This window comes from Microchirus variegatus, assembly GCF_963457635.1.
Source record: "Microchirus variegatus genome assembly, chromosome: 7".
Taxonomy (NCBI): domain Eukaryota; kingdom Metazoa; phylum Chordata; class Actinopteri; order Pleuronectiformes; family Soleidae; genus Microchirus; species Microchirus variegatus.
Window position 1 is genome coordinate 8298821 of NC_139808.1, and position 10716 is coordinate 8309536.

General features: G+C 41.5%; 1 protein-coding gene across 1 annotated transcript; it reads right to left on the reverse strand.

Annotated features, from left to right (window-relative positions):
- Nucleotides 1-4785: 4785 nt before the first annotated feature.
- Nucleotides 4786-9966, reverse strand: gpr37l1a (G protein-coupled receptor 37 like 1a; the record flags this gene model as incomplete). The annotated part of the gene is made up of 2 exons (XM_083892553.1): nucleotides 4786-5805; nucleotides 9307-9966. 2 exons carry the CDS (start codon nucleotides 9964-9966, stop codon nucleotides 4786-4788), a joined length of 1680 nt encoding a protein of 559 aa, XP_083748679.1.
- Nucleotides 9967-10716: the final 750 nt, after the last annotated feature.

Genomic DNA, 10716 nt, shown 5'->3' on the forward strand with positions numbered 1-10716 from the left:
GATGGAGCACCTGAAGGAACCCACATGACAACAGCAGCAACATGCAGAGTCCACTCACACAGGCCCTGATCAGGTTCAAATGTGGGGCCTCGTTGGTTTTAGACCATATCGCTATCTTGAGGCCACCATGCTGCTGTGTCTCCGCTGGTTGTCAAGGCGACCAAGAAGAGAGAGAGTTTGGGTTTTGGCTTATCAAGGCAGACGGCAGCGGTTTCTCCTCCCCTGCATCTCAGCCTTGATTCTTCTCTCTCCTCAGTGACTGGGGCAGCTGGTGGGAGGCAGTGGGTGTCGTGTAGCTTAGCAACTCTCGCCGCGGATGGCAATTGATATGCAGCTTTGTTGAAGTGTCTCTCTTTCCGAGCCAGAGAGGGGGACGTCTGAACAATGCTGGCCTTATTGAAGCTTCCCCTCCTCCTTCTCTTTGCCCAGGCGCAGCGACGTGGGAGGACAAATTGTTCAGCTCAAAGGAACCAAGACTCCACTTACAGCACCCGGGTCCTGAAAATGCAGCTTAGGGACCACTGACAGAATGTGAAGGGGACTCTAGGTGTCCACGAGCAGAGTGAAAAGTTTTCAAAGTGCTTAAACTACTTTATGTAATCATGCTGCATATTACAAATAGCTAAACTCTTATGAGTGTTTGGAATCAGTGATATTAATTAGATCCATCTGCAGATTTTTAAAGTTCACATGTTTTTGGATCACTGCTCTTAAACTCTCTTTATTGTCTCCTCTCACTGTCCTGTGGTCACATCACCTGTATCCCGTCCTGCTACATATAAGTTATGACACTATAAACAGACAGAGTAGAAGTAGAAGTGCTGTATTATTGATTTATAATGCCACAGAAAATCCTGCCTACTTTACCTTTCAATTATCAGATTTATAAAACATCCATCATCATCCGTCCTTAGCTGTGGAAAACTAAAGAAGGCTGTTAAAGGAGTGTCGGACACTAGGGACATAGGTCTGTTCCTGGTGACCCAGGATGTTAAGATCAGGATACAAAAACACCTGTTCTTGGATCAACAACAACAACAACAACGAAGATCATCTTCATGCTTATCTGGACTCACAAATACATTCATCACTTGTGTTGGGGGTTAGACTGCATGACTGAGTATGAGAACGTGTTATGACTGGTCCAGACTGAGAGTAAACCCACAATGTCTGATGAAGTTTATTAACTTACATTTTTGGAACCTTTCAGTTCAGAGTGAGAATTGTGTGTTTGGTCTTTACTTCACACATCTGCACAAGTGTTTCGTTTACTCGACTTAGAAGTAGACGTTCACAAAGCTGCAGACATTTTTAGATCAATAATGTGAGTGAAAAGTGAGAAAAGGCTTGGTAATATTTGTGCGAGCAGGGAATTCTTGTCTGCTGTCCCCGGCAACTGTCTGTGTTCCGCATGTCTGCAGAAACTCAAAGGCCAACTGTTATTGTGAGGCTGTGACCTTCAATAATTGAATGATGACAAAAAGGAGCGTCACAGTCAGGCATGAACTGCTTTCTCCTTCAGTGGGTGTCGGTGAGCAGTGCTGTGTGGAATTCCTTCCAGAGGAGACCGCAGTAGACAGGAGCCATCGATCTCTCTCTCACAAAATGATTGTTTAGGTTAAAATAAAACTCTTCTTTTCCCTGACTGTCAACTGTTTCAACTGTCGTTATTAACACCCGATTTTTATGTATTAAACTGTTAGTTTTGTGCCAACGTATGCTGAATTTATTTGACATTTTTCTTGTCGTCAATAACAAATTCCATGAATAGACCAAAGCGGAGAGTTTGTTAAGTTGTCTTAACCTCAGCGGTTCTATTTAGTTGGAATGACTGTATTTAAGTGTGTCTAAAGTGCATTTGGCCGACCATTTTCTGATGTTGCACCATGTTACTTTGTCTTCCTAAAGGATTCCTTGAGAATATTGTGATCCACATTTCATAACGTGTTAGGTTAGACAAAACAACTTATCATAAATTCATATTTAAATGAAAGGTCCCATATTATGCAAAATCAACTTTTTAGTCATTTTAATACTCAGTCGGCAAAGTGTGAAAAAAGATGACTCACTCATGTTTTTGTGGTCCTCCACGGTCTAAGTACAGGAGATGAAACACGCAATGTTGACTTCCGTGCGCCATGGGAAGTCACATGACACTAAATTCAATACAATTGTTGTCTCGTGGAGCTCCGCTTTGTCCGTAAAACACGCCAGAGTGCAGACGAGGGCAACGGCATCCGGAAGTCTGTGAAAAGTTTGACGTTCTTGGCTCCACAGTGCAGCACAGAGTTCTACACAAACTTCCAGCCTCATAGGATTTTTATGTCCAGTGGATACATGTTATATATGACGGCAATGTGCCTGCTAGAGCCTGCAAATGATCACTTTTCCAAATGCTAACTACTGTTAGCTCCCAGTAGCCTCTGTAGCTGATATAATTTCCTGTCCCTTAAGTTTCGTTTTACTTTTTTTTTATTATTATTTTAAAGAGATACTTCTAAACCGAGCGTTCTGAACAGGGCTGTTTTGGCAGGGTGATTGAACTGCTGTGGTGCTTCATCCTTATGGTATTTTGACCAAAGCATGTCACAGACATGTTCATTAGGACACCAGGGAACGAGGTTAACTTGGAGAAAAAGGATATAATATAGGACCTTTAAAATAGTCCCATTTAAGTTTAATTTACCAAACAGACTGTGAGAGGTGAATCAGCCTCTTATGAAGTTATAGCTGTATTCAGGGCTCTGAAAATGATGCATTCGCATCACTTCATAAATTGTACACATAAATAAGAACACAGAGAACTTATAAAAGACAATGCAAAACTGACTTTCTTGAAGAAAATACAAACTTTACTAAACCAAATGTAATTAAACAAGTAAAAAAAGTCACACAAAATTCTGATCATTCATCACGTTTTTAACCTGCTGACTACACAGATACATTTCAGTCATGTAACTACGTTTACAATTACAACACGGTGTAATTGAAGAATACAAGAGCCAGCAGCAGCAAGAAAAATCATTACAAAAAACACACACACAAATATAGAAAGAACAGTTCATAAACAGCAGTTTGTCAGTTCACTGACAAAAGTCTCAGTATGTCTTCATCTTCAGTTTAACCCTGAAACCAAAAAAGTCATCATGTCTCTCTCTCTCTGGTACAGTCCTAAGAGCAGGTACCACTGATGTACTGAATGAGTATTAAACACATATTAATAACATGTAAAAAATTAGAATAAATGTAAAAACTAATGAGTCCTTCCATAACATGATTAAATCCATCTAAACTCTGTCTTTTAGAGCTAAACATCTAACTCTTAAATGGTTCTACACTATCAGTTCATATAGACTGAGAGTAAAAGATTATAACTAGTTTATTACAGCTTGGGTTTCACTTTGGTAGTTTTACACATTATTTAAATCAGCTATATCAACATTACACTTGTTTACATCAATACTGAGATCGGAGAAGGGGATTTATATCACACACATTTAATAAGAAGTCTGACTGAATACGGTCCACTTTACCTTTAAGGCCAAATAACATGGTCAAAAGTATGTGAACACCAGAATATTAGAGGCATATTTCCTGAGTGGGATATACTGTGTTTGAGATAAATAAATCAGGTTCTTCTAAAAACAAAAAAACAAGAAAAACTGGGACATGTTGAGATCAGCGATGTTCCAAATCAACTACTGACCAGAGTTGGACTGGCTAAACTGTGATATTAAAACATTCTTTCATCAGCTCCAAACAGTTAAAAGCATGATTAACATCCACATATTTACCATGTACTACACTCTTAGAAATAAAAGTGCTAAGTAGAACCATATAAGGTTCTTCGGCTTGTCCTCATAGGAGAACCCTTTTGGGCTCCAATTTTAGAACCTTTTTATTCCACCTGGTATCCTTTTGGAGAGTTCCACCAAGAACCCTCATAAAACCCTTTATTCACGAAAGGGGTTTTAAAGGGTTCTCTGGATCAAAATGGTTCTTATTGTAACCATTAGTGTCACCAAGAACCCTTGAAAAACTCTTTCTTCTGGAAAGGGTTTTTCAGAAGCAAATGGTTCCAGGTAGAACCTCAGCACTTGTAGAAGAACCCTTTTGGAACCCTTATTTCTAAGAGTGTAGGGATGCACGATATTGGCCGATATCTGATATGCCAACATATCGGGAGTCCTTGGGCCGATAACCAATACCGATATACACATCTTTCCCTCTGTCCAACTGCAGAGGTCATTTAGTCTCTTCTATAGAGAAATTAACATTAAATCTAAAATGAGCAAAATAAATATAAAGCAAAAATTAATAGCTGTAGGGGGCGCTAGCATAGAAGTCAAGGAGGCAGCAGCTGTTTCAGACTAATATTTTAGTCATTAGTCATAATGGCAGATCTTGGCGTGTTATCTGATAATACAGATAATATTGTGCATTACTACCAACATTCAGAAGTTTACATACAGGCTAATGGACTTGCTTTGATTGCAGTTATCTGTATCTGAACGTCTGAAGATAAAATGACCTGGATGACAGAAAACATGAAAACAGTGTATTATCATTTGAATAAACCTTCAACTGACTGCTCATCTTTCTTGTCCCCTGAGATTTCTTTGTAGTGACGAGATCGTGCTCCTCGCAGATCTCAGCCATGAATTGACAAAGTACACTGTTTAAATAGCTGATTAAAAAAAATATGTTTAAAACTATTTAGATAAAAGCAAAAGTGTAATAAATCTGCACAATCTTTCAAAGCCATATGTAGGCCAGTTCTGAAATTCAGCAAGGTGTTCCAATAGAGTCTTTGGCCCTGTCACAGAGCACAGGTTCTGCCTCCAACAAGCTCTTCATCGTCTCCCCCTTACAGGACGGAGACAGGGAGGACGGAGAGAGCGAGGTGGGAGAGGAGAGGGTAGAGGTGGCGGCAGCCGACGCTGAAGAGGACGAGGAGGAGTTGCTATCAGGGAGACATTCTTCACAGCAGCAGCAGCAGCAGTCCATGAAGGCCTGACCCAGAGAGCGACACAAGCACAGCAGCAGCACCGGCGTCGCAGAGCAACGCACAAACAACAGGAACTGTCCGATCAAACCGAGTGCCGGCACAATGAGAGCTGGCAGCGCCGAGGATGTCGGGACAGAGATGTACGCCAGGGTGATGTTACAAATGCTCTCCGGCAGGTTGCATGTAATGTACAAGATGGTGAGCGCCATCACAGTGGAGCGCAGCCTATGCTCCCTCACATGCTGCTTTTTCTTTTTCGAGGACGACCTGGAAGAGGAGGAGGCGGAGGAGCATCTGCTTGTCACCTTATCACCCTCAGGTTTCTGCAGCAGACGCTGGGCTAAGACTTGTCTCGTCACCAAGTCACAAGCCAGAGTGAAGAGAAGTGGCAAACAGATGTAGCACCCAAAGAACCACCACATGCGGGCCTCGTGGTAGGTCAGCACCAGAGAGTAGATGTTCTCTGGGAGCTCCACAGACGGCTCCCGGACACAGATGTCCACCTTAAACACCTCAGTTCGGGTTCTGAACGCTGTTATAAGCGAGCCCCGCAGCTGGCTCTGCTGCAGGTCAGTGGGGAGCATTGGCAGGCTCACGGTTTCTTGGAGGAGTTGCCACAGAAGGAGCTCGGGGGCAGCCAGCAGCATGGAGCCCACCCAGATGACAGCCAGCTTGGACAGGATGGACTGACATGGCTCCACTTTGGGTGACTGCAGGGGCGCAGGGCTGGTGGCTGCGTGGAAACGGTCGATGCTCAGTGCACAGACGCTGAATGTAGCGACACCAAGAGACGTCACCTAAGAAATGACAGGGATGGACATTAAGATAATGATTCAGCTGATATGACATTCAGTATCAGTATTGGGCCCATACTAGCTCAAATCACTGGATCGAAGATAGGAATGAGTTGAGCTGTTGTTGTTTTTAAAGTGCTTTATAAATAAAGTTGGGTTGGATGATCCATAAATCCTGAATATGACATAAATGTAAATCTAAATCTAAATCTAAAACATGTGGGACAATGGCTCTCCAGGACCAGGATTAAGACCTGCTGTAAAATGAAAATTCAGCAATGTGGACTTGAGTGCAGGCTGTAAATGTCTGATTATAGATACTATAGATCAGGGGTGTCAAATTAATTTTCACTGAGGGCCACATCAGCATAATGGTTACCCTCAAAGGGCCAGATGTAACTGTCATACAGAATAAATGTAACTAAATGTAACCAAATATAATGTAAAATAAAGGTAACTACTCTGTAACATATTGCTAAATAACTTTCTGTATTTATTACTTATTCAATTTCACTTGTCGCATGATGCATATACAATGATACACTCCGATCTAGTGGCGGTGCCGTCACTTTGCGGGTATCGCAACCGCCATGCATTGTGGGAAATGTAGTTTATGGTCAAGGCACGCCTTAAAGCAGCATAGACCTATTTTAACACAGACTTTTAAGACTAATGAATCACTTGTGGGCCACACAAAATGATGTGGCGGGCCACATCTGGCCCCCGGGCCTTGAGTTTAACACAGGTGCTATAGGTGGTAAAAGCATCAGCACAAATGTCTTATTATATAAACAGCTAAATTGTTTAAAAGACTACATCAGACTGATATTAGCATTGTACCAGACACAAAAAAAAGTGGCACTTTGCCATCACTAACCCAGACTAGACTGTAAAAAGTGAGCAGAGGAGGGTGTCCGAGGTTTTCCTCTGCCTTGTTATACTCAGCAAATTAGTCACAATAACAGCCATGAGACCCGGGTTGCTTTATTTAACCTTTTGAATACAGACATGGGGAAACTAAAAGGAGTCGCAGAGGAAACAGAGAGCAATTATGTTGTAACAAGTTTCAGCCTGCAGACTGGGGACAATTACTGGTGCCTCGAGCGCATTAAAGTCTGTGGACTTGGCTGAAAACGCTGCGTCTTTAAAGCCACTTGTCCTCCTTCTGTGAGTGCGTAATGACTTTGAACAGTTAAAACACAACTCAAGATAATTAACACCAAGCCCCCATTTGCATGAAAATAGTTGAACTAACAGAGTGGCACAGTGGCAGCCTGGCAGTGTGACCCGCTTTACACACAAGTCAATACAACGCCCAGGGCACGAACTGCTGAAAAGCGTTTAAAAAAATCAAAAAGAAAGGCTAAATGCTTGGTAAGAAATTAATTAGCATGAAAAAAGGTAAAGCAACAAAGAAAGAGGAAGCCGGCAACTTGATTACTGAACTTAACGACTGCCTCTTGTTGCAAGCTGTTTTTACAACTTAGTAAGAGTCTCGCTTATTATTTTGAGCTGTTTTTCAGTGCATTTTTGATTTGTGCATAAAAGCATCTGAAGGGAAACAGAACATTTGTTTCAAAATTGTGCATTAAAGTCTTAATGTGGACAGGAGCGAATCATCACTATTATCAAGATGTACCATCTTATCCCTGTCGAGTTTTGAGCCACTTACTGCTTATCTTGGTAAACTAGCTCTCAATATTCGCTTAACAGCAGTGGATCGAAACACAGAATAATGGAGAGTTGTTTAAAATTTGGTTAAAATGTGTGAGACTTTTCAGTGGAAACCTAGCTACTGTTAGAGGGATGCAGTGTAAAAATATAAGACAGGCTTCACCAGACTCCAAGGTGGAGAGGCAAGCTTGATCAAAGCTCTCCTAAATATTTGAAGTGCATGTGAAACTAAAATGTGCAAAATATACAGTATATTTTTGGAGGAAAATAAAAGATGCGGTTACCGTGGAGACGCTACGTTGTCAACTGGCAGTTAAAGCAATCACAAAGATAAACAGTTGATTTCTAATGACATTCATGCAATAGACCAGGGTTTCTCAACCACTGTCCTGCATGTTTCCTCGCTCCAACACACCTGATTCAAATGGTCAGCTCATCGACCCATTTATACTAATAACTAGGTATAAACTGTAAATGAAATGCACTTCTTGGGATGAAAGTATTCAACTCTCCTTGTTGGGAGACATGAAAGACAAATTGTATTTAAGAGCAGAAACTGTCTGTCTCCCATATGAGGATGTAACATTTGGGCTTTGTCGGATCATGTTATCAAAACAGAATTGTTGTTCGTCTCTTGCGATGCCGAGACTTTACGGTGGAGTTGTGTCATCTGTGTGTTTAAACGAAGATTACGGCTGCGAATAACTGTGCGCCTCCGTGTTTCATACAGTGTGGCTCTGTGAGCTGGAGAAGAACAGCCGCTTCATGATGTCCTGACGGTTCACTACTGATGTAGAGCGTATATAGAGCCAAACAGCCCATAACAGCACGTCTGTTCAAAGTGAAGACTGACGACTGAGAGGAACAACATGACACAATCAGGCCATTCATCACAGGGCTGCACATGTTGTTATGAACTGGAAAACTCAACAATGAGCCAATCATGAAGGTGTAAAAGCAGCGTTGACAGCGTGTCTGCTATTGGTGCCAAATCTGATTAAGAACAACTTTAAAAACAACACTTTTCGCCTAAATACTGTCCTGAAATAGCTTAGAGTTTACATGTAAAAAACATAAAACACTTTATAGCTGTTCTATACTTCATAATGCATATATAAAGTTAGGAAATAAATGGTAATATAGAAACAGTAATTATGTGGTAACACTGTGTAAATCCTCAGACATTTTTTTTGAAATGGTAATACTTTAAAAATATATATATATTTATAGGTGTTTCATTAAAACTGTGTGCATTGTTATAGTTATTTATTTTAAAAATGTCAAAATGACTTCCTATAATGATTGAAAAACCTGGAATGTGTATTTAGCAAGTATAATATCATATTAATCACAGCAATTATCAATTCTAAGTAGATTCTAGTGTTTATCTTATTTTGGGGTTATGTGCATGTCTCCCTCAACATTTCTCATCTTCTTTGCCTATAGATATAATATATATATAATTTAATAATAGTTAATAAAACATGTATTTACAGAGTGAAATTAAAAGGTGCTTCACGGTAAAACAAATAATGTTGGAGTCACAATAATTCAAGGAAAAAAATCCAAAATATGTAAATATAAAATAAATATTTAAAATAATTATAACAATAATAATAATAATAATAATAATAATAATAAAATACAAAAAATGTACAATAATTATAAAATATGGTACACAATAAACGTTTTTCTGCCTGAATTTACCTACCAGACAAAGATTTCTACTGATATTTGAGTCTCAAAAGCAGGGCCCCCCCTGACACCTGAGCCCAGCATCTCTAATCAGTGATCCGCCCCTGACCTTTCACCTGTTCAAACTTTCCTCACCTCCAGATATGGCACGAGGCGACAGGACAGGTCTCCTAGCAACCTCCTCAAGGTGAGCTCGTGGAAGACGACCACGGGCAGGCAGAAGAAAAGCACGAGGAAGTCCCAGAACGCCAGTCCCGCGAGGATGCAGTTCCACGCGCTCTTCAGGTAGAAGTTGTGCCACACGATGCACATGAGCGCGAGGTTCCCCACGATACCCGCGGCGAACAGCACGAGCGCGAGCAGCATGACGGCGTAAGCCCAGTATGCTCCGTCGGTGAACGGGAACAGCGGATTGAGGAACCCGGAGCCCCGACCCGTCGACACGTTACTCGTCGGGGCTGAGGTGGAACGGTCGTCCCGCGGTGTGGTGAAGAAACTGTCCGGGTCGTCGTGACGACGCTGTTGCCCATAACTGCTCGGAAAGTGCGGGTCTCTTTTACTGGAGTTCCCACCTTTGGCTCCACGCCTCAGGACGTGGGCTTTCCAACGTTCAACAGGGTCTGGTGAGGTTTTCTCCAGAGATGGGGATTCATCCATCTCTGCAGCCGGCGTGCCCGCATCCTCCGGCCGCTGTGTGTCCTGCGTGGACCCGAGCTGAATCCCTGGGTCTGAGGAAACGCTGCGGAGCTCCGCTGTCCGCAGAGAGAGGAGCAGGAGAAACAAAACCGGCTTCATTTTTGTTTGTTTTTACAGTTTATCTAATATTCACTGCGTTATCGGTGTGTTTCACAGACATGTGCGGCAGCAAACATCGGACACACCTGTCCATAAAAGTGTCTGCTTCACTCTGGTCCTGATGCAGAAGTTTGGAGCACAGCACTTGTTTATTCCACCAGCGCCAAGAACACAACACGTAGCTTCCGGTTATACATTTCAAAATAAAGTCAGCGGAAGAGGGAAGAAAAAAAAAAGGTTCGAGCAACGAATGTCAACTAGTGTTTAGTGTTATTGAAATGTTGTGAGAGCTACAAAGAAGACTTAAACCAAGCGATTGATCATGAACATATCACAGAAATGTTTACTGTTTACTAAATCAAGTGAGAAGTAGGGTCTCAGAGTCGCCCTCTGGTGGCTATTCAATAATACAGTTTGGTTTGCTCAAGCCAGGAAACCTGAAGACAACGTCACTATTTTATATACAGTCAGTGGAGACAACACTTCAAAAGTAGCACAATAACGTGGAAAAATCACCAGACCTGGCAACCCTGGATCTGAGCAGACAACTGAAAATTATATAAATACTTCATAATTCATATATATAAAAATATAATTCTAATATTTGTCCATTTGAAAGTAAACCAGAACTCCCATACTTAGCTGAAAAAACAGCCTTCAAAATTATAATGTTTTATGAAGGCAGGGTTTACTGTATTTAGATTAGTATGAATTAAGGGGGCTTTCAAACAGAACTCACGCATGTTTCCA